This window comes from Acanthochromis polyacanthus, chromosome 6 (assembly GCF_021347895.1).
Source record: "Acanthochromis polyacanthus isolate Apoly-LR-REF ecotype Palm Island chromosome 6, KAUST_Apoly_ChrSc, whole genome shotgun sequence".
Classification (NCBI taxonomy): domain Eukaryota; kingdom Metazoa; phylum Chordata; class Actinopteri; family Pomacentridae; genus Acanthochromis; species Acanthochromis polyacanthus.
Genome location: NC_067118.1, coordinates 23,927,917 through 23,952,166, shown reverse-complemented (window position 1 = coordinate 23,952,166; position 24,250 = coordinate 23,927,917). Strand labels below are relative to the sequence as shown.

General features: G+C 40.3%; 1 protein-coding gene across 1 annotated transcript; it reads left to right on the top strand.

Annotated features, from left to right (window-relative positions):
- The first annotated feature begins 307 nt into the window (after positions 1-307).
- On the top strand, positions 308-24,250 carry ada (adenosine deaminase). Its single transcript, XM_022189828.2, has 11 exons — positions 308-466; positions 7,182-7,243; positions 8,405-8,527; positions 10,592-10,735; positions 10,848-10,963; positions 16,181-16,305; positions 19,490-19,561; positions 20,118-20,219; positions 20,562-20,629; positions 20,722-20,851; positions 21,839-24,250. The coding sequence occupies exons 1-11, from the start codon at positions 323-325 to the stop codon at positions 21,941-21,943; spliced, it is 1,191 nt and encodes a 396-aa protein (XP_022045520.1). The 5' UTR covers positions 308-322; the 3' UTR covers positions 21,944-24,250.

Genomic DNA, 24,250 nt, shown 5'->3' with positions numbered 1-24,250 from the left:
CATGAGGAGAATGTTGTCTTCAAACTGCAGCAGGTCAACACAATCATCAGGCTGCTTGGTTTAGGAATCCATACCTGCTTGAGACATTTGCTGTGTTTAGTAAGCGCTTTGACACTATTAATTAGGCGTCTGTAAAGCTCTCATCACATGGGCGCAAAGCTGCTGCCACACCGGGCCGTTAATCCTTTCACGTACTATTTTGTACTGTAGGACTTCATGTACAGTGAGGCGCTTCTCTGATCATTGTTCAAGCCTCGTTGTCAAGTGGCAGCACTTGGCGTTGCTTTCTGCCTCGGGTCCAACAAAGGCGTGTCCCTGAGTCATGCATATAATAGGCAGACGAGCTGCGATAGGCTTCTGCTCTCCACTCCTCAGCTCTCTGTGCAGCAGCAGGCTCCCCGGCAGCCGCAGCCTCTCCAAGATGGATAAGTTCTCCTCCTCAGAAGTGGTTTTCAACAAGCCTAAGGTATGTGATCGGCCGTGCTGAGTGTTCATAATTGAAATGAAAAGCTCTCCAGTTATTGACGCCTTTACGCGCTTTTTACGCACGATCCGACCGTTGAACCACTGAGTGTACCTGGAGGCTCCGCGACAAACAGAATGAGAAAAAAAAAACGAACCAACTGAAGTGCTAGACTTTAAGATTTTTTTTCTTATTTTTTAAAAATGAACAGCTTCCTTGTTATAAAACCTCAAACAAGGAAGAACATTTCCACTGCTTGCGCTTTCACATGTGACCACATCATGATCAGCCAGCCCTCAAAGGAAACAGCTTTATGCAGGTTTCTGCTGTGCCAGCCTTTTCAATGAACATGTATTGCACAGTGATGGAGAACAAAGAAATGAGGCTACTCTCTGGACTGGCTTGTTCTGTAGTCACTTCATGCCTGCATGTGGATGAAGAGCATCTTCATGTGACCGAGGCTACACTAACAAATAGTGTTTGGGTTCAACAGAAGTAAAAAAAAAAAAAAAAAAAAGCAACAGTTTGAATCAGTTTGTTTGAGTTGTGACAAGTTCTAAGAAACTACACTGAGTTGGAGGATTTTCTCTGCAAGTAAAAGCCCTTTTCAGACACTGGATATGTAACACTGCTGGCTTCATCAGTCTGGTAAAGTGACTGTTGTTCAGTCTCTTTTCCATAGTTGTCCCACACGGCTTCATTCAGACAAACGACCTCACAGCGCTGGAAAGAGCCGTGCTATGCACATGGTGCTTTTCATTCAATGCAGTAACAAGCAAAATACAAAATCTAATCTAATAACAGCTTATTAAAGTGTCCAAATAACTGACAGTAACAGAACAGTGTGACCTGCTGTTAGATCCTGATCCATCATATCTCCATGTCAGGGACAATGTATAGTTATAACTAGTCACTGAAGGCGGTGCAGGAATGTAATAAAGTGAGAAGAAAGACTGACAGTTGACCCATCTGATATGAAGAAAAGTACACCGTGTGACTTGCTGTTGGATGCTGACCCAGACTGATCCTGTCACAATGTCTCAGATAATTTATAATTGCTGTCTATCCGTTAGTGGGACTGGGTGCAGTTCAGAGTTGTGCTGTGTTGAAAGTGATATGGAAATGTGACAAGATACAGTGTGAGTAAAACTGTCTTTGCTTTTTAGGAATGTGAAGCTGCCATATTCAGTTAGCATCAGATTAATGGAGTACATGACTGACAGATGCTTATGGTGATGTTTATTATAACTTATGTAATGTCTGGTAGCATAAACAGAAGTTTTCAAGGTAATAACGCTAAACAGTTAAGTTGTTTCAACTAGCATTTCTGTGTTATTTAAAAGAAATGTTTAGCTGTTATGTACTTATTAACCATGATGACAAACATACATTTTACAATGGCAAAATTAAAAAACAAAGTTATGTAGTAAGGGGGGAGGTCTGAAGTTATCACGCCTGTTAAATTACCTCAACTTGAAATTAGCTTTAAATCAGCTAAAGCAGAAATTTGAGTTTGAATTACACACTTGAATTACTTTTATTGCAATAGAAACCAAACAAACAGCTGTTTCTTTCATTATTTTTAAAGGGTGGCAAAGTCAGCTGGTTAGTACAACAAAGAACTGAGTGTTTGAAGAAAGTACATCACGCCTTACTGTGGTCCCAATAACCAGAGTACAAGGCGGCATTTCTTACAGATAAGACAGGTGATTATATAATACAGCATCCGTTGTTGCTTCCAGCTGTCTATCAGTTTTTGCTTGTGGGAAGATGCTGACTTGTTTCTTTTTGTTTTTCATTAAAAAAGACAAACTGAAGTAACTGGGGGGTTTCTGATAGCATTTCAAGATCGAGTTGCGTAAGAGTTGCAAATGCTCATTCCGAGGTGATGCACTTTTTTTGGTTCCTCTTTTCAGGTGGTTTGACGTAAACATGAGGCTCACAGGCAGGAAACATACTGTTGTGCTGATAAGTTTACATACCCTGGCAGAATTTGTAAAATGTACTCCATTCTTTAATGAAAACATGAATGATCAGAGCAAATACAACTGCATGACAATAAATAGCTTTGTCTAAACACCAGCCCTAAATGAAAGAAAATGTTTCCATTAACAAACATATTTGCTAAAAAATAAAGAACAATATTTTAAAAATTTGGCCAGGGTATGTACACTTATGAGCACAACTGTACACTCACTCATGCCTTTTTAATCTTGCTGCTGACTAACGTGTCTGTTCTGCCCTGCAGCTGATAAGAAGTCAGCAAATGACTGGCCCAGTGAGAGAGAAATGGAAAGACACACACAGTACAGTTACCATGTGTTACCACAGAGACAACCTCATTAGATATTAATGTGCTGTCGTAGAACTGATCCCACTGATGGGTCATTGCCTGCTGCACCAACCTGCACTGGTTCACCATCCACACTTCAAATGCTGACATTGCATCACTGCACAGTAGCTGCAGGATTATTACACAATGTGGTGACTGATAAGTGGAGGTGATAAGTCATCCTGCAACTAACAGTATTTTCATTATTGATAAATCTGCTGATCATTTCACTTAGCTGATGAGTTCGTCGGTCTTTAACGCGTCATAAATCGTATAACCTTCACATTTGACATCTTTAAATATCAGGTTTTATAGTTATGTCAAACAGAAATGTAGCAACTCCTCACAACTGAGAAGCTGCAGACTTTAAATTTTTCTACTGAAATGTCATAAGAGCTGCTGATAGGGATGACCCCCACACATTTTTTTTTCTTGTTTTCCTGGCCGTGGTCTGATTTGATGGGAGTCATTTAATATTTACTATATAGTATCTGCTGATATTCCCAATCCCATTATCATTTTTCAACATAATACACACTTCAGGTACATTAGAGCTAATAAATTCCAATCCGATGTAAATGCTTGCAACTAAAAGGCTCTTCAAACATTCTAAATATTGCATTTCTGCATTCAAGCTGCTCTTTCGTGTTATGTCAGCTGGCATGAATCTTGTTTTGAAGCTCCAGTAGGTCACTGTCTGAAATGTATTGTTGAGAGGACAGACTTTATCTGGCTCCAAAAGACAGTGATCATCAGTATTCTCTTCATGTCATATTGTGGATCAGCTGAAGTAGCTGGTTGCACCTCCAGGTCGAGCTTGTTATTAAGTTGGTCACCTGGACTATGAGCATTGCAAGAGTTTAGCGAGCAACAGGCATCATGACAAAGCCATTTGTGATGCTTAATGGCCTCCAGCCAGAGCTCATGTGTTCAAGACAAGCTGGGATCAAGTATTTCAGTAAACAGAACTGCCTCATATCATGTGCCTATAGACTAAACCAGGAACATCAGCACAAGATACACTTCTACTGTGCAGGCTTTCTGTTCTGACAGATCCACTATTGATTAGTAATGTTGCCAATTATTGATTTAGAAATCTAGTCAAAATTTGCACAGTTCCCACAAATGGTGTTCTACCTCTACAGAACCTTTGTGACAGTGACATAAACAATCCTAATATCTGGGATCAGACAGGGATATGTTCAGCTGCTTTATTCCCTGGTGACTAAAGCCAACAGGTTTGGCCAGAGTTTAGGGAGTTTCTGTTATGGGTTTGGTTTGCACTCTGATATGACTGGAAATAATAAACAAAAGACAAATATGAACAGAATCAAGAGCTAAATCTTTTAGAAGCAGAAGTACAGCTACTCTGACAGTGATTTTGATCCCTGATTTATTTCTCAATTAATCATTAAGTGTATTTTTCATTTACTATTATGTTTTTTAAACAAATTTCTTTCAAGGTAATAGCTTTAAATGTCTTGTTTTATGTGACCAATAACCCAAAACCAAAGATATTTAGATGTTTTGTGAGATTGGCCAGACCCTCCTCCTACTTAACCCTACACTCTGGTTCAGCTGGATCGTATTAATAGCATAAATGACAAATAAAGCCATAAATACACAGTTTGTGTGCTGACAGAAGGAAAAGTCTTGCTTCAAATGTGTCACAACCTGAATCCAGTCTTCAGCTTTGTGTTCACTTGAAATGTGCTTCCTTGACAATATTGCGCAACAACTTCAGGGTTTATCACTTGTCATTTTCTTGCAAAACAGTAACAGATTGTGAGCGTCACTAAATTACGTAAGTGCCCACAGCGTACTCTAAGGACTGCAGCGTATACTAATGGATCTGCCGCAGGGTTTCTTGAACTTCAAGCTTTCTGAACCAGCTGCTGCCTGTCTGTACACACTTCAGGATCACTGACACATCAGGAAAACAACCTCAACAATCTGAATGCTGCAAATATTGATTGTCTTCATTATAAATTCATTTATTGATGATTTTCAGGAGAAATTGTTTTTGGTCTTGAACGGTGAAAAATGTTAATGTTTCCTAAAATATCTTATTTCGTCCCAGTCAACAGCCCACAGTCAAAAATGATACTCTTTATTGTCAAGGAGGACTACAAAAACCAGTAAATATTTACATTTAAGAATCTGTGAACACAGAATTTCACTACAAATATAACTCAATTACTTGATTATCAAAATAGCTGCAAATTAACCATCAGTAAGTTGATTAATCCACTAATTTTTGCAGCACTAAGTCAGAGACATTCATTTTTGGCATAAACATTTGGGTAGAAACATGTAACCTTGGTTGCTCTTTGTCACACCAGATGACCACAGCTGCAGAGAAAAACAACACCAAAACCTCACACTTGTAGTGCTGGAAGCTGTGAATGTCTGGAGTTGTCGCTTGAAAATGTGTCCAAATAGTTGCAGATTTTTTTGTGTAATCAATTAAAATGTGAATTCCTTCGGCTTCAACTTTTTCCATCCAACATTGCTGAGTAACTAACTCCACATGGAAACACTGCAGTACATTTGATTATTTTGGTCCAAAAAATGTTGAAATATCAGTGGGCTGTTGTGGAACATTACTCAGTGCTCAGGCTTTTCTTGGATGAACATAAATAAAAGGGCTGAGCTCCTTTTTTTATTTACAACCAGCAGGAAAACCAGATCCTTCTCCACCTCACTGACATCCATTAATAAACACAGACAGCAGCTTTACTTCTGTCTGTTCAGAGAAACACTTTAAACATCAGTTAAGTTTAGTGCAGCTTTGTGGCCAGAAATGGCAGCTGTGCACGATTTATTCTGATATATAGAATGCTGCATATCTGCACTCTGACACATCATGTGAAATGATTTTTAGCCTTTTTTTTGGTTACAAGTATCTCCTCAAAATCCAACAGACCATCACCATATTTCCAAATCCATGCGTTGACAGATATCACCCTTGAGTTTACTTTTATACCCTCAAAGTGGTTTAAAGCTTTCTGCTTTACTGTGAGATGAAGCCAGGTTTTCCAAGGGTGAAGTTGAGAAGTTGAAATATATATATTTATATAATTTACCAGAGCAACTGCAGGATTTGGATGAAACTTGATTGTGGACATCAGCAGGCTCATTGGCTACTTCCTTCAACGTCTATGATCCAACAGCCCAGAGTTTAACAAACTTCTGTAAAGCTTGTCAAATCTGAAGTTTTTCTATTTCTTGTTAAACGTTAGCGCTGCACACCTTGCAGCTAGAAGATCCCTGGTTTACGTCTTGGCCTTCCTGGGATCTTTCTGCATGGAGTTTGCATGTTCTCCCTGTGCATGTGTGGGTTTTGTCCAGGTACTCTGGCTTCCTCCCACTGTTCAAAAACATGCTGAGGTTAACTGATGATTCTAAATTGTCCATAGGCATGAATATGAGTGTGATTGTTTATCTCTCTGTGTAGCCGTGCAATAGACTGGTGACCTGTCCAGGGTGTCCCCGACCTTCACCCTAAGTCAAGGCTTCAGCAGACTTCATCTGTGAGGTCTTGTTTGCTATACTGCCAAGACACTGAGCATCAGTAGTTGATTTCAGAGTTCTTGACACCAAATCACAGGAGAGACTGACTCACTGATCTGAATCTCAGTGAGACTTCCTAATTAAATAAATGAAATAGAAATGATCAGATTTGCTTGACAGCGACCAAACATCCCTCCAGCTGTCAGAATTTGATTTAAGTATTCTGAATTCTTTATTGGAGGATGGAGGTCACACTGCATTACTTTTTCTAACTGGGTACTTTCTGTACGTTTTCACTATTCACACAGGTGGCGATTATTAAAGAACATATAAATCATTAAGACAAATAATGTAGAATAAGATTGAACTTTGAAAATGCTATGGAAACCTGAGCTGCTTGTTTTGGGTGCACATTAGAAGTCTCTATTTAAGGCTGATTTCCATAACTGGCTGACTTTCCTTTTTACGGTAGACAGAGATTAGAATTAAATGTCGATGATGGGAAAATCTTGTTTGAACCTCATTGTGACTACCAAGGCCTCAGCTGTTGAAGGAGGGGCAGGCAGAGATTTATCTGTGTCATCTGCCAGGATAAATCGCAGCTCTTGGAAGGAGACCCTTCTCTGGCACTCCTGGCCTTTTCACCGCTGGTTGCCCAGTCATGCGTGCTGCATTCATGATAGGCTGCAGCCAAAACACTGAGCTGCAGCGCCACTGCTCACTCTTGCTGCTCCATTTTTTTTTTTTCTATCTCTCATGGTTCTGTTCTCTAAAACTGTCCAGTCAGGCTCAGATGTGTTTCAGCAAACAACAGTAAGAAAATAACTGCTATTGATCGACTAATTGCTTATTAATCATCGCTCTCTTTCACAGGTTGAGCTGCATGTGCACCTCGATGGAGCCATCAGGGTGCAAACCATTCTTGATGTTGCCAAGTAAGTGCTAGCAAGTAATGCCAGTATTAGATTGTTGGACTGCTTTGTACAGTCCGATTCAGTCATGTGATTGGTCCTTTGTGTGGCACAGCATTACCAGAGTTGGCGGATTTGCTTACTGCAGCATCAGTCGAAATACAAATTATCAGATTTTCTAAAAGCTACTTCTATAAAAATTTTTGGGCACTTGGAGGCAGCATAAAAAGCACAATTGATTCTGACCTTATTGATTTATTGTAGCTCAATAAATGTTAGCAAACAGTTGCTCATTTACACATCCGATACGGAGTGACACAAGCATTCATTTAAAATGGTGTTTGTTGTGACTGTCTGATAAGCCCAATATTGATTTTAAGCCGTGTTTTGTTTAGTGCCTGTTTAAGCTTCACTATGATGACCACCGAGCTGCTAACTTTCCCTGTCTGCTCCATGTGGTCCTATTCAGGTTTAGCAAGAGCTTGTTTTAGCAAAGCAGCAACCTACGCCATCTATAAATGACACAGATCAGAGCAGTGAGAGTGAACTTAAACATTAAAGAGCCCACATTATGCACATTTAAAGATTTATAATTTAGTTTTTGTGGTCTACTAAAATATGCTAACATGATCAATGTTAAAAAACACTTTAAAAAAATACTATACATTGTTGTAGTGCTGCCTCTCGTCATTTGACTGAAATGGTCCGTTTAGCTAAGCATGCAAGCTGCAAGCAACAAGCAAGCTGTTAAAACTAGCCGCTAGGGAGGCAATATTTATGTAAATGTGTGACATGATGATGTAGATACACCAAGACTTAAAAAAAGCAGCTATTTAGCACACTGAAGGGCAAAACCCCAAAAGCAGAATATGGGCTCTTTAATTTTGTGGCTATATAACCAAAACAAGGGTTTGAAACTTGCTAAAATGCTACATGAAGCTGCTTGCCCCTATGAATATTGAGTATCAACAGTCATTTAACTCACTGGTAATGTCAGAGCTACAGTTTAAAGAAGCTTTAACTCTTAGATGTTGGTTTCGACCTAATAAAGTCAGAATTGATGGGGCACTAAATACAATGGAATGCGCATTGTCAGAAAAATAAATGAAACAATGATTAATGAAGGAAAGTACTGCTTTTAATTTTGAAATCGAGTTGTTTCTTTTGCTGCTCTTCCCCTTGTAGAAGACGCGGCATCGATCTGCCGGCTAACACCGTAGAGGGAATGAAGGAAAGGATAATTCTTCAAGAGCCTGCCAGCCTCACCTTCTTCTTGAGCAAGTTCACCGAGTACATGCACGTGGTTGCGTAAGTGCGGACATGTCGCCTGTAATGATTCAGTTGCATAATTACCAAAGGTGTTTTCTTGAAAGAGAGAGGTCTGAGTTATTAGGAGTCAGGGTCCATCACATTAGTGTCACAGGAGTGTTCATAATGAGGGTCAAAGTGCAGTCTTACAGTCTGTTATCATGCACGTGTGGCTACTACAGTTCTGATGCCCCTTGTAAAAGCAGTGTGTGTGGAATGCGACTAATGACACTGGGCTGCAGGATGCAATGGCATTATGCAACCTAGTCCTGCTCCACGGCAGGGGCTCGATTTGAAATGCCAGACATGCAGAACAGGAACACATCATGACTGAGATCAAGTGTCCCCCTGGCAACCAAACTAAGAGGAGTGTAAGGTTGTTCGAGGATCCTTTCCGGTGTCACACTGTCTTATATTTAGTCCTCCAGTGAAGGGCTGAACTGAGTAGAAAAGACCAAATACAGTCTTTCAGATTCTCAATGGCCGTGAAAGGTTTCAACAATGCTGGTCTGTAGTGGCTGGACTGCAGCACACAGCGCTGCTGAATGGGCCCTTCTGCACCAAGGCTCTTGAAAGGCTTGTATGCAGAGTGGCTTCGACAGCACAGGGAACCTGCTAGCTGACTGTAGCTCATGCAGGATTGTTGTATGAGCTAGCCAGTGATGCGACTGTGTGAGGTTGGTGGGGTTAATGAGAGGACATTGGAGAACAACAGGCATTCTGGCCTGTGCCATGAGCATTCACTTTCATTGTAAATGCTAGAAACAGCGTTGTTTTCCCTCCGTCATGTGACTGAAAGTTTGCTGCTGAACAGTGTGTGAACTACACCATGGATTTGGGGAACTTTTTTGTCCACTTTTTTTTAAAATCTGGAATGACAGATAGACCTACAATATTTATAAAGCAGTGCATTCAAATTATTGTTATTTACCAGTGCAGACATTTACAGTAAAAGATGTCTCTGGTTGCTCCTCAGCACTGACTGCCTTAGATTTTTTTTGTGTTAAACTTAAATTTGGCAAATAAGCTGCTTTGTCTTCTTTTGATATATGTGCATGCTGACAACAAAACAGACGGATGAATAATGGCAATTTGGCAGTGGATGAGTGGGAAATTTGTTCTATTTAGTTTTACGGCAGTTCGAATCAATAAAGCTTTATTTCTTTTCTTCTTTTTTTTTTAAATTTTTGAGTTAAACCGAGTGAAGTTTATGATGATGCACGGCTACCATGGTGACAGCAAGATATCACAGACATCCTGAAAATTTATTCATAATCCATCATTGTCTCCATCATCATTCTTCCAATATTTTATTGGTACAAGTTTGTACTGTCATTGTGCAGAAAAAGCAAAGCCCTGCCCAGCATTACTGATTGTTTTGTTTAAGGAGTTAGTTCTTTGGTCGATAAAATGTCATGTCTGATTCAAATTAGTAGAAAATGTTGGAAAGACTACCTTAATAAATATAACACTACTTAGTCAACAGTAAAATAAATACCCACAAAATATGTTCATCCATTAGTAACTATAGTGGCTGAACCGTTATGTCCCAAACAATTTTGGAATTAGTCTGCCTTTCCTTAAGCAAAAAAACAAAAAGCAAAAACAAAACAGTGTCTCCTTTCCTTCCTTTTTATACACCTATGCATAGCCTGCTAATAATTTTCATACGGTCCCTTACAGCTATTTTTTTATTTAAATATAAGGGGAAATAAATATATGTTACTGGAAAAATGTTTGAATTTTTTGTTTTTTTACATATCCTAATATTTAGTAATAGTATCAAATGCTAAGTCTGTTAATCATAATCGTTCTGTTTTAATCTTATTTCCACAACACATATTGTGCACCTTATGTTTTTGCAGAGCACTTTGAGGTTTATTGTACAAAGCACCAAACTACATATATTCCCTATCAGCAGTAAATGTTTCTATTGCTCATTTTGAAGACATTCTCGTTCCGATGATCGATTAGCAGTGGCTCTTGGTTGCATTTTTAGTCACTGAGATAAGTTTATCAGAGGCCATGGTATTCATGCTGTGTTTTTCTTTGTTTCTTTTCCAGTGGGGACAGAGAAGCAATTAAGAGGATAGCCTACGAGTTCGTAGAGGACAAAGCCAAGGAGGGAGTGATTTATGTCGAGGTCAGATACAGCCCGCATTTCCTAGCCAACACTAAAGTGGACCCTATTCCATGGGATCAGACCGAGTAAGTGATTGTTTTGAATAGCTGCAGCATTTAGTAGAACGTCTGCAGAGCTGAAATATGTCCGGTTTGGCTCACAGCACGTTTTCTTGTCCACTGTGTTGTCTTTGCTCAGGGGTGACTTGAGCCCAGATGAGGTGGTTCACCTGGTTAACGAGGGCCTCCGCGAGGGGGAGAGGGCCTTCAATATCAAAGCCAGGTCCATTCTATGCTGCATGCGCCACAAGCCAAGTAATGAACTGTTCATGCTCCTGTCTGCCAAAACAACCTTGTGAGATAAGGTTCCTTACTGTACTGTCCTGTCTGTGTCTCTGTTGTTCTCATGAGATAATAAGCAGGAGCACCACAGAAAAATACAATAAGGATCATTCCATATGAAATCAGTCATATCTGAAAAAGCTGACCCCCTCAGAATCAACTGATTTATTAACTTTAATATATTTAATGAAGCCATGTGAGATTTTACATTCATGCTATGAAGGCTCTTGGAGTATAAAGAGGTGGGCTGAAATGTTTGCACTTTTATTTCATGTTTTTAAGCCCTCATAACTTCTGCAAAACCAGATCAACTTTACGTCCACTCCAGGTGACAATCCAAAGATTTTGTTCAGCACCATTTTTACTATATCTTTGAGTATCAGTATTATGGGATATATTACAGTTTCAGTAGTGAAGCTGCACCAATATAATATATCTTCAATAATTAAAAAGAAAAGGAATGATGTGTGACAAATGTTTACATCAGTAATGAGTAGAGTGCTGTAGTGAGTGAAGATGTGTGTGTTGGTGTTGAGTGCAAAAGGAATCACCAAACGAACCAAAACCAAACCAAGCTGTGGAGCCGAGGAGAGAGAGAGTGAGAGAGACCAGGTGAGCTTTTGTAGCCACCTAAAGCTCTACCAGGTGCCACATATTAGTCTAACGACCCTCCCCTTCTACCAGCTCCTGTAGGAGCTGATCACCTGCATGAGCAGAAAGGGAGGGGTCGTAACACCCCCCCCTCCATAAGAACAATTTTACAATGTTGTTATCCCATTCAGTTAAAATACATACATTACTCATAATCCAAGTACCATGAAGGTAAACACAGAAAAGGCGATTGAGGCCAGGGGTGCCCAACACCAAAATTAGTGGGTGCCACTCCCACTAAAAGCGCTACCACCCTGAGGGAATGACAAAACAAAGTTACTGGCTCTCTAACAGTAACAAGTGTCCAACACAATGTGGGGTCGACAGTCACACCAAACGGGTCGCAAGAAGTAGTCCAACTACAAAGTTCACTAACAGCAACAATCAAAGACCCAACCAAAAGTGACCTGCCACCACCACAGAACCAAAAGGACACTACATGGCCTTCAGCAAACCCAGTTACTGTAATGATTAGGAAACTAGCACCACATTCATTCCAACACAGCATCAGCCAAGACAGCACACAAAAATGGGCTGAAACAACCACACACAATCCAAAATGTCACACTGTTGCCAACCGCTACACACAAATGTTGACCCCTCATACCTGAGGAGCAACCAACAAGTGACTCAAATGTTGAAACAACCACCTTAAATCCAAAGCTTAATCAGGTTGTTGTGATGACTGACCAAGATGACCAATGCATTAACTCATGGGAAACCAGACTCATGCTACTAAAACTCCTTACCTTTTAACTGAGACACATGGCAGGCCAAACCCCAAGGTAACAGTGGACAGGAGCCTCATCCCCATCCTAACTATAAACATTAAAAGCTAACTAAGTAACTCATCCCTAGTCTTCGTGCAGTTAATGGTGGGGGGTAATTATGCACGCTAACCCAGTGGTGTGAAAAAGGCAACCAGAGAGCTGGCGACCCCCTCACAACCACAGAGATGCTCCCAAGCTGAAAGCTTTACCCACCTTCACCGCCACCTAAGAACAATCACCACGAGTACCCTGGAGGAACCCGCTGCCAAGCCTAACAGGGGAGAAGGAACTCCTGCTCGGACGAATATCAGACGGCTTAGGATAAGGTCTACCATTGCCCAAGCCAAATTCAGTCACCATAAAAGCAAGACTAGGCATCTCTCCTCCACCAAAGCCACCTAAAGCTCTACCAGGTGCCACATATTAGTCTAATGACCCTCCCTTTCTGCCAGCTCCTGCAGGAGCTGATCACCAGCATGAGCAGAAAGGGAGGGGCCGTGACAGCATAAAGTAATATAGACGAGCATAGGTGTTTTATCTGTTTTCTAAATTTTAGAAAGTGCATTCTGGGCAAACTTTCAGGGTCATATCACCATATGTGATAGGTGGTTGGTCAAAACAAAAATAGCAAATGAAATGTGTCATTTTTATCTGCATTTTAAGACAAGGTTCATCTTCATGCCATGATTCCATCTGTGTCAAAAATACTTTTCCATTATGGGCATATTTTAACACTTGCAAATGTAACTTATTGCTGTGAAATAACAAACAAATTAGTGTCTCCCAGCGATATTACACTGGTGCATTTTTGCTACTGAAGCTGTCATACACCTCCTGATATTAAGAAAAATGTAATGTGGAACAAAACCTGATATTGTCTTCAGAGGAGCGGATGTAAAGTTGAATTGATCAGTGAAAATGGAAAAGCAACATTTTGCCACCTGCATATACTTCCTTTAACTCAGTAAATATTCATAGTATGATTGTAAAATTGTGCATGGCTTTATTAGATACACTGCAATGATTGATTTTCTGCAACACTTACCGTTTTAGTATCATCTTTGCCACATATTGTCTCTATCCAAGGAAAACCATGTTTCTCCAGATGTGTTGATTTTCATGTTTTTTTCCAGAGATGATTAGGAGCTTTTTCATGAGATGCATGTAGACATAGTCACACGTGAAGCAAAGCTGTGCACAAAAACCTGAAGTTTCCAAAGGTTTTTTTTTTCCATTTTTGTGAGGACATGGCGTCAGTTTGACACATATTTCTGTATACAGTCGTCTGCTCCAGGCTCAGTTGTTGTGCCAAGAAGTTGCAAAACAGAACTTCGTCTCGTCCCACGTTTGTCAGGGCATCTAATTTGGGACAGAAGAAATATCATCTGTTACTGATTCTGCCTCTGATGTCTATTTCTCAGGTGCTGTTTCAGTTTAAAATGTTTCTTCATATCATGAACGCCTGCACCTGAATGTCTCATACGGACTGTGCAGTCAGTTTATTTACTGACCTGTTCATGGTGCCAGATGGAAACTAAGGGATCACTGAAGTTAATAGGATTCATCCTGACAATGATATGAATACCCGCATTAGATTTCATTGCTATCAATCCAATACTTGCAGACATATTTCAGTCTGGGATAAATTGGTGGACAAACAACCATTTGACCATCACTAGGGCCATGAAAAACATGTTGCATTACCTGGCAAATGCCATGTTTCAAAGCTGAACGGACACTGTTTTTCTTATCTCACAAGCGGCTGATATTTTAGAGATCCATAGTTTTCATAAAACAGTACTATTATGCACTTTATTCGTACTATAGAAGTCCCACTGATTCTGCTGTGCCCCAATGTGACCTTATTTTGGACAAAAGGCATACAATAGTCACCAGCAAAGAACAAGGTGTCCAGTTTGAATTGTGCCTTGAATCACACATATAAGGTTTGTCAATTTAAAAGAATTTTTTTCAAGTCAAGAAGGTGGCAGTTTGTCAAAACTACAGCATGGCATCACTGAGTGTTGAGAGAAACTGCACAGGAAGCTACATCTCTCATCTTGCGCAATGTACGTCCCTGAAACCGGCAAGTCTGAACATGTTTAGAGCCACCGTTGCGTAAAAAATGAGTTGGCTCATATCTAAGTGCATGGTCAAAGCATTGGCATGAGGAAGTGGTTGCCGTTGATAGGTGATGAAGTACTTAACTGTGAAGCCAATCCAAAACACAGGAGGTGAGAAAATTACAGACATAACCTCCCTGACTGAAAAGGTGCAGCTGTTAGTTTGTGTGTTTCCATGTAGTTTAAGGACCATTGTCTCAGTGTCTGGCAGAACTTGTATTACGGGGACAGAAATAATTAGCTCAACAGCAGCTTGTTCAACAGCAGCTGAAAATTTAGCGTGGCTGAATTGGCATTTAAAAAAGCCGGTGATTTCTCACACAGTTTGGCGAGAAATGTGATTGCTGTCAATGTTCATACATGAGTCGGTTGGTACAAATGTTACTGATAACGTGCGATATCTTGAAACGTTTTTATAGCCACAGAGTCCACTTCATGTTCCCACAGTCCACAGGCTGAGCAGCTAACCTCAGCAGCTTTGAGTAGTTGTGAAGTCACAGTGACGTCACTGACATGGCTTTTGAGTGTGTCCTCTTTCTAATGACACATTTTCCAACACTTCAACAGTTTTCCAGTGCATTGCAACTTTCTTAACCTGCAAAATTATCATTTGAATGGACAAACATCATGTATGTCATATATCAAATTATTTGTCTTTCATGGTTGACTACTGTTTGTGTGTTTTTTCCCAAAATAAGGTCCTGTGGTGGTCCACTATGGAGGACTAGTTTTAATACCACTTACAGCTGTGGTGTACATTTTGTACTGTGCTAATAACTGTAGTGAAGTGAGCAGATGCTGTTAGTAGCAGCAGTGACAGTTGAGTGCTGTTGTGCTCCATTCATGCAGCTGTTTCCTGTGTAACCCAACAGCCATGTTCAATTCACAAATGTCATTTTCTATTTTCCACTACATCTCTCACAAAGCAAGCTGGAATGTCCCTGGTGAATATAAATATGGGCCCTGTGGGAGACTTTGTGAATGTATGCAGGGCACCTGATTTTGCCTTGTTTTAGGAAAACAACAGATTATACCAGCTGCAGCAGATAGATATGTCTATTTTTATACTTTCTCTGCAACCATATATTTCAATACAGTCTCAAATATACACTTTCATAAACTTTAATCTGGGTGAAACTGTATTGAGCATGCGTGGAGCTGCTCGTAAAAATAGGTTGTGTAATCATACATTGAAAAATGTCAGGATGTGACAATAAATGAAAGGAAACGCTTCACATCTGGGGAAACACTTTATTGCAGAGCGTTACGTAGGAGCACTAATACCACTCATGCTTGCACAGTAAATATGAAACTACTGACAGCAGAGTTACAACAGCAAATTCTCCAAAGGTTATAAAGTTTACTGTGGTTTCAGATTTAGTGTACGGACTTAAGAGTAGTATTAATCTTCTTATCTAATTCCAGTAAAGATAGCTAATTCACACAGTGTCAAACTCATCCATTACAACCAGCCTTTATAATATACTGCATGTTTATTCGTGCTGTCTTGGACTTGTCATAGCTGCAGATTCATGCAGTTAGATGTAGCATGATGCTCAGACTTTACTATCACATTTCGTCACCTGCATGTGTGTGTTTGAGCTGACAGGTCCAAGCTGTGTTTTAATATGTTTTAAATTCTCCAGACTGGTCCATGGATGTTGTGGAGCTGTGCAAGAAGTATCGGCATGAGGGAGTGGTTGCCATCGATCTGGCAGGTGATGAATCACTCAACTGTGAAACCAATGCAGGCCACAGGGAAGCCTACGAGGTGAGCCTGAGGCACATCAACATGTGACAGCTAAAATGTGCCGTGCGGTCTTCAGTTGGTCTGTTTCTGTGTATTTTAATTATCAGAGTCTCACAAGACATTATTAAGATCAGCTGCCAGTGTAACTTCTAAGTCATTAAAATATTTTTTTAGCCACAAAGTCCACATTGTGGTCCCACAGTCTGCAGGCTGATGAATGTGGCTGCAGTTTATCACATCAACAACTTTCTGAAATCCTCAGAGTACTGAAGCTCTGTTTCATCTGTGCTACAAGACACAGATGCTTTGTTTTCCAGCTCTAGGCACAAAATATTATAACATTTTATGTGAAAATTCGTGGTCCCCAGATAATGAATCCTACTGAGGAATCCCACAATGATGTTAACTTAGGCTAGCATGTCTCTGTTAGAGCGAAATATGGCAAAAAACAGCAAAGAAACATTGGTTATGTTTTGTGGTGGAAGAAGTTTTGAGTTTAATTCATGACTTAACTACAACATCAGGTTTTAATGAACTTTTCAGTTTTGTGAAAATGCATCTTCTAGATAATCTAAGAGGCTTCTAAATAGTTTATTTAGATTATAAAATAGGAAGGTATTCTCAACCTATAAAAACATCTACAGTCATCACCAGGGTTTAAATTTAACATAGTATAAGAAAGATGGTTTTTACTTGACAGGAACTGCAGAAAGGTGACAACTAGCTACACTGTAAGACAAATGTAAAGGAGTTAAAAGTACTTAATATTTGCTTTGGAGATGTAGTAGTGTAGAAGTATAAAGTTGCATAAAGTGGAAATAATAAAGTACCCTACAAAAGTAAAGTATAGGTACCTCAAATTTGTACTTAAGTACATAGTAAATGTACTTAGTTACAGTCAACACAGTTTATTTACCATATAACGTTTTGGTAAATACCTAATGTGAACATCACACAATTTAACCAATGCTTTTGTTTTCAGGTCACAGTTACAGGTGTAGATCTGTCATCTCCTCAGTGTTTACAGCATGTGTATTTGTCCCCTCCAACAAAAAACATATGAAAGAAGCAGAAGACTTTTGTTTTGAACAACGGCTATAATGTTACAAATAGACACAATAATACCTCAGGCACGGTTTTAGATTTTGATATGCATTTGGACTTTCCTCTTAAAATATGAATTAGCAGCTCATACAACCAGTAAAGCTAATGTGAAAAAGATAATTAGATCCATGTATGGTCCATATTATTTCACCCTTTTCCCCTCTTTGCCTAGATTTTGTATTTTCCTTGACATGAATACAGACATTTCCAAAACAAATGCACAAATGTGTGCATAAAAATTCACCAGAATGCTGGAGTTGAAGTGTCTGATGCTCCAAGTTCCCTGGAGAAGACCTCTCGCTTTGTCCTCCCTCATATTCAAGTGAAACCTACTGCAGTCTTTATTGTGAACCTTTACTGTGGAGCAGCAGGTTGTCTGCTCTGATGTCACGGCTGACAGACTTCGAAATAGATTTTTATTCACAACAGACAGTGTCTTTATCTGTAACCAACACAGTGAGGCTGTAAAACCTATTACACCCAAACCAATTTCCTATTAAGGGCTGAAGCTTCTCAGAGAAATCCAATTTACTTTTCAGCCAGCATTTATTGATTAATTCTGAGAATACTGCTGCAAGTAATCAGTTTTGCCTGTCGGACATTAATGAATGAAGTAGATTAATCACTTAATACACGGCCGTTCTGGACGTTTTACCTGAAATTAATTGCTTGCACGAACAGAGAAAAGGTTCAGGTTGACTGCATGGGGAGATATCATCATTTTCAGCTGTGTGTTTCATACATTTTCTTAGTCTAATATGGAAATGAATAGAGGTGGTATTTAATTACTCCTGAAGAGATCTGATGCTGGTCATTTGTTCTGGTAATATGTTATTACATGTATATTATAAGTGCATTTTAATCACTTGTAGTTTAACATTGCAGTCTGTTGTGACTCTCGGCCTACAGCTTCCTCCTCCTGGTTGTTAGAACCACATAAAGAGCTGCTGTAAAGCTGGACGGTAATCAGGATTTATGTACAGAACGTCTGGCTTTTCGTAGAGCGCGTTGGTTCAAAGGTGTGATCTAAAAATTCCTATCATACCCTTGTGCCTCAGCGTGTGTTCATGAAGTTACAATATGAGTCAGCAGTCGTTTGAGCCAAACAATCGGTTAATAATTCATAGGTGGGCCATAAAATCAACGTGATGGTTCACAGTGTTGCGTTTGCAGATGTTGCAGATATTTTATTGACTACCTACTTGTTCTTAAAACATGAATGTTGCGATATATACATTTCATTCATTTTCTATAGACCACTTAATCCTCTGTATGGTTGCGGAGCTGGAGTCTATCCCAGCTGACACCCTGTATAGGTCACCAGTCTGTCACAGGGCCACAGACAGAGACAAACATGCACGCTCACATTCACACCTACGGAAAATTTAGAATCACCAGTTAGCCTCAATGGACTGTGTGAGAAGGCCTTTAAGACACCGTAAAAACCCACGCAGGCACAAGGAGAACATGCATACATACACTATGTGACTTTGTATGTGTTTCTATTCTGGTGTTTTTTTGTTTTTAATGAGCCAGCTTTATGAATATTGTTGTTAATCAGTCCTGGTGATTGATTGTTTGATTATTAGTGAGCAGCAGCATAATAAACATACAGCTCTGTTCCACAGCACTCCAGAGTCTGAAATCCTGTCGAGGTGAATCTATATTGATGGACAAAATGGAAATGTCCTTTAATTATTAACAAGAAGCAGAACTGACAGAGCAGAGTTCACATTAATATTGAAGGTTATCCTCATAACGATGTGATCTCAAGATACATGCATGGCCATTATGCAAGACACACTTTGTGTGTCCAAGGTTGAGAATGGTAAAATAAAAACATGATCAGACCAGGGGGACGTCTTTTCTGGGTTTAGTTTTTGATCTGCGACAGCGTAAACATTTATTATTTAAATATTTATACAGTCAAACTGCCAAAACAAAACTTTTTCCCACTGAAAGAAAGCAAGTTGTGTGCATAATCCTGTCTACATGATAAATGGCGCCTCAGTAGATGCTGCAGTATTGCAGATGTGAAAGCCAGATGTTTGGCTGTGCTGTTCTGTTTACTGATGTGTTCCATGATGGATTTTGTTGACAGGAAGCAGTGCGTTGTGGAGTCCACAGGACAGTTCATGCAGGAGAGGTGGGCCCGCCGTCGGTGGTGAAGGAGGTGAGCTGCTCAACAATGACATGAGACATTTCTGAACAGGGCGATGGAAACATGTGAGCGCTTAATGGTTCTTTAATGTGTGTAAACAAAGCAATGAAGCTGTGTACTGATGATAGGAATGAGGACAGAGATCCAACAACAACAAGAACACAGTTTTATGTATGTTGTTCTCCAGTTGACGGTTGGTGAAAGAACAAATTGGGAGTCCCTCAAAACTAATTATTTCAACACAGGGTAATTATCGACACACAACGAAGTACACAAACACAAATACATGTGCATTCATAGTGACTATATTTTGCTGTCCGTCTCAACTGCTGTCTCGGACCTCTTTATTCTGAAACCTCGGTATGTTTCACTGCACAGTGCCTGCCAAAATGCTGTGGCCACTCTCTAAGCAACCCATCCTTCAAAGTGACAGTTCAGCTATGCAACAACAGTTGAATGTGTCTCTAGAAATAGCCCGCAGACTCTGCTGACATATGGAAGAGTGGAGATTTTTTTAGTAAATTGTAACCTCTTGCATCTACGTCATGACCCCTGTCTGATATTTTAGGCGGTAGAAGTGCTGAAAGCAGAACGTGTTGGACACGGTTACAGAACCCTAGAAGACCAAGGCCTGTACAGGAAACTGCTGGATCAAAACATGCACTTTGAGGTAACGAACCTTCCAAAGTTAACTTTATTTTCATCAGAAAGCTAAATCATCAAGATTATTAGTTTGCTGTTGTATTTTAAGTGCAAATTTGCAGTAATGTGCCTGTTTTCTCAATTGTTATGTGTGCTTTGCCCTGCTCAGCTTGACACACTGCTAATAATCATCATAAATAGGAAATGGGATTGCTCTGTTAGTCAGCCGTAGTGACTCAGTAAAAAATAAACACCCACTCAAGGAACAGTACTACACTGACCCCTTGTGGAGACTTTAATACCAGTACTGGAAGAAGGAAGGCTGCAGTAATGAGATTACTCAGTGCCGCCTTTGCTGTCCTGTTTGCAGGTGTGTCCCATTTCCAGTAAGCTGACAGGTGCCTGCGACCCAGACTTCACCAAACACCCTGTCATCACGTGAGCATCTCTTACTTTACATGCTAGTCCAGTAATCGCGTTTCATCAGACTAGATTGTATTCATTTTTGTTTTACGGTTTCCTTTGTGAAGGTTCAGGAGGGACAAGGCCAACTACTCCCTGAATACAGATGACCCTCTGATCTTCAACTCATCCATCCACCTCGACTACAGCGCCGCGCACAAATACATGGGCTTCACTGAGGAGGAATTCAAACGACTGGTGAGATCAAACGCATGAATAACTGTAACGGTAGTTCACAGGAGGAACCATTTGCATATGGTTGGAAAGGATAGCATGGGGTGTGGATGCCTTGTGCATTGCATTATCTTTCCCAGTCACTAATTAAAGCAGGAACAATAGCTCACATGAAGAAATATCCCTCTGCACACTGGAGACTCAGCCTCATTTAATTACAGCTCTTAATGCACTTTAAACCGTGTATGAATTCACATCCAAGTTCCATCAGGTTTGCATATGGAATGAGTTTGCCAAAGGTCATTAAAGGAATGATTGGACATTTTGATTTGCTTTTCGCCACAAGTTAGACAAAAAGATCGATACTCCTTTACTCTGTGCTGTAAATATGGAGCTACAGCCAGGAAACAGCTAGTCTGGCTCTGTGCAAAGGCAACAAATGTCACCTATAAAGCTTAGGAATTACTACATATATCCTGTTTGTTTAACCAAACAGTAAAAAAGGCACATTCTGGTTTTGTGAGATGTCATTTGCCAGATTGTTCCCTAACTAGAAACTGTGACTTTTTAAGAGTGAGGCTGACAGGGGAGCAGCAGTGTCAAGCTCTTTTTTTCTCCCGTTTCCAGGCTTGATTTTAACCTAAGTTCACATCTAGCGCAGAGGTCGAAATTATGAATCTTTTTTTCTGATTTGAAGCCTTTTGTTCACTTGAGTTCAAAGTCTGACCGTGGCACTGCCGTTTGTTCAACAGCAGCATTCAGCGCTGTTTCTGTCTTCAGTTTGTTATTATGTTTGATCTATTGCTGCTTGGTTTAAAACGAGGAAAAACACACTCTGTATACGACGGTAATACCTTAGCAGCATTAGTCACTGAATGTAGACGGTCTTCACTGTCCATTTTCAACTAAGTCTTGGCTACAAAGTGGAAATGCCCCCAAATTACTGAACTAGTCTTTCAAAGTGAACTCAATTTGGGAATGTGATCTTTGTTGACTTCTTTTGTCTCACAGAACATCAATTCTGCTAAGTCGTGCTTCCTACCCGACGACGAGAAGGAAGAGCTCCTCTGCAGACTGTACAAAGCCTACGGGATGTTACAGAGCACCGCCTTTTAAGACAGAGCAGAACACCAGAGGAGAAAAAGGCTACGTTCACACTGCAGGGCTTAATGCTCAATTCCGATTTTTTTGTGAAATCCAATTTTTTTGCGAGTTCGTTCACATTTCCAATTAAATGCGACTTGTATGTGATCTCCTGTGTGAACCTCACACGACCCAAAAGAAACGACGATACATGCAGAGAGCGTGTTCAGTGTTTACGGACGTAAACATGGACGCTAACAGCATATTTGTAACTTAATCGTTTTAAGGAGGAGGCCAAGAAGGAAGAGACTCAGGATTTTGGCCCTGGCATTTTGCGGGGCAGTAGCAGCAATGTCTGTCCAGAGAACTGTGTGGGTGCCGAGTCGCAGCCAGGAGTGGTGGGATAGTGATATGAGAGGCTTCACAGATGCGGACTTCGTTCAGAATTTTCGAATGACAAGGGCGACCTTTACCTACATATGTGAGTGCCTCTTTTTAACACTGTCACGGCAAGACACACATCTTCGGCAGCCCGAAGACGTGTTTTACTTGAACACAGAATAGTGACGTTTGTCGTGTACCAATCGCGTATAGGTCGGACAAATGTGACCTGGGCATTCAGACCGAAGTCGCATGGCAAAAGATCCGATACGTATCGGAATTAGGACCACATAGCCAAGTGGCCTGGGTCGCATTTGAAAAAAATCGTGTCGGTGTCGTACAGACTGTCATGAAAAGATCAGATACAGGTCGCATAGGGGCAAAAAAATAAAAAAATCAGATTTGGGTCACTTGAGCCTGCAGTGTGAACGTAGCCAAAGTGACTTAACCCAGGAACAAATCACTCTGGTCCCTTAATCTCCTCACCTGACACAATGGAATGTGTTTTTACTTCATTTTAACCCAACATAAGGCCTACAGAATAATATATCAGGTGTTTGGCTACTAGTATATGGCTTCTCCTCATGTACCCGTACATCATCAGCTTGTGTTTTGTCTACATGTCATCTAAGCACTTACACAGTTTTCATGTGTTAGTTTAAGGTGCTGTTTCAGAGGAAGTCATGGCCCTCTGCAAGGTGCAAAAACACAGAGGGATGACAGTCTTTTATATTGCAGATTCTGTCTCCATCAAAACTCTGGACACGGTGTTTTTCTTGTGTTTACATCCTTTTCGAATACAGGGAATCAGGGAAGCTGTAAATGCACAATTACTCAACATTTTGTCAGCCTGAAAAGAAAGGAGAAATGAGGTTATTTGTTGTTCACTTCTGTCTTTGCTAAAACATTACAGTGGTGTGTTTGGATGAAAACATGCAGTGAATGATGGCTGAACGGTGTACAGGCTAAAAACTTTCTCCCTTTGGGAAAATATAGTTTACTATGATATCTGTTGTTCATTCGAAGGGTGAAGTAAGGTGATCCACTGTCACAAACATACCGTATTTTCCGCACCATAAGGCAAATCGGATTGTAAGGCGCAGTCTTGATTACGGGGTTTGTTTCTGTATTTAAGCCATATAGAAGGCGCACCGTATTATTGGGCGCATGCTAAAACAAGGAAACGGAAGCATAACAGTGAGTTTGGTTGAACTTTATTCTACTACGTATTTAAAAATACACTCATTTTTGATCAATCTTTCCTCACAAATCCATCAAAGTCCTCGTCTTCTGTGTCTGAATTGAACAGCTGGGCAATTTCGACATCAAACATGCCGGGTTCGGAGTCAGTCTCATTGCCGGCGACCGCTTCCCGCTCAGGCAGCGGTCGACTCTCCGGACAACACGGTCATCATCAGCAATGGTGCCGGCTTTCGCGAAAGCTCGGACAATAGTCAGTACTGTACGTAGCTTTAGGTAATGTTCTCTAATAGGTTTGTCGCTGCCAGTGTGTGTAGTGTACGCATTACGTCCCTATGTCGGCAGGAAATGGTCCGACAGTCAGATTTTGGAACTCAGTGCACACATAAGACGCACCGGGTTAAAAGGCGCACCATCGATTTTTGAGAAAATGAAAGGCTTTTAAGTGCACCTTATAGTGCGGAAAATACGGTATGTACTCTTTGCCTTCCACATCTAAAACTGCAGGATACATCAGGTGAAAACAGCTCAATACCAAAATTTTAGTATTACATTTGAACACTAGGTGGCGCACTACTCTCACCTAGATGGATAAATCACCCGATGTGGTTTTGCATTTGATAAATACTCTGTTCTTTTGATGTATATATTTATTTAAAGTGTTATTTTCATTTCACAAATTTTAAAAAAGCACTTCCATTTGTAACATTTGACACTTTTAAAAACCTCTGACTATAATAAAGGCTATAATGAAATGTT

What these genes read in the sequence shown, in the direction of transcription:
- ada (XM_022189828.2), top strand. Translation starts at nt 323, where the DNA reads ATGCATATAATAGGCAGACGAGCTGCGATAGGCTTCTGCTCTCCACTC. An exon ending in GAGTACATGCACGTGGTTGC is followed by an intron (nt 8,528 to 10,591) that starts GTAAGTGCGGAC and finishes TTTCTTTTCCAG; the next exon opens with TGGGGACAGAGAAGCAATTA. An exon ending in GCCACAGGGAAGCCTACGAG is followed by an intron (nt 16,306 to 19,489) that starts GTGAGCCTGAGG and finishes TTTTGTTGACAG; the next exon opens with GAAGCAGTGCGTTGTGGAGT.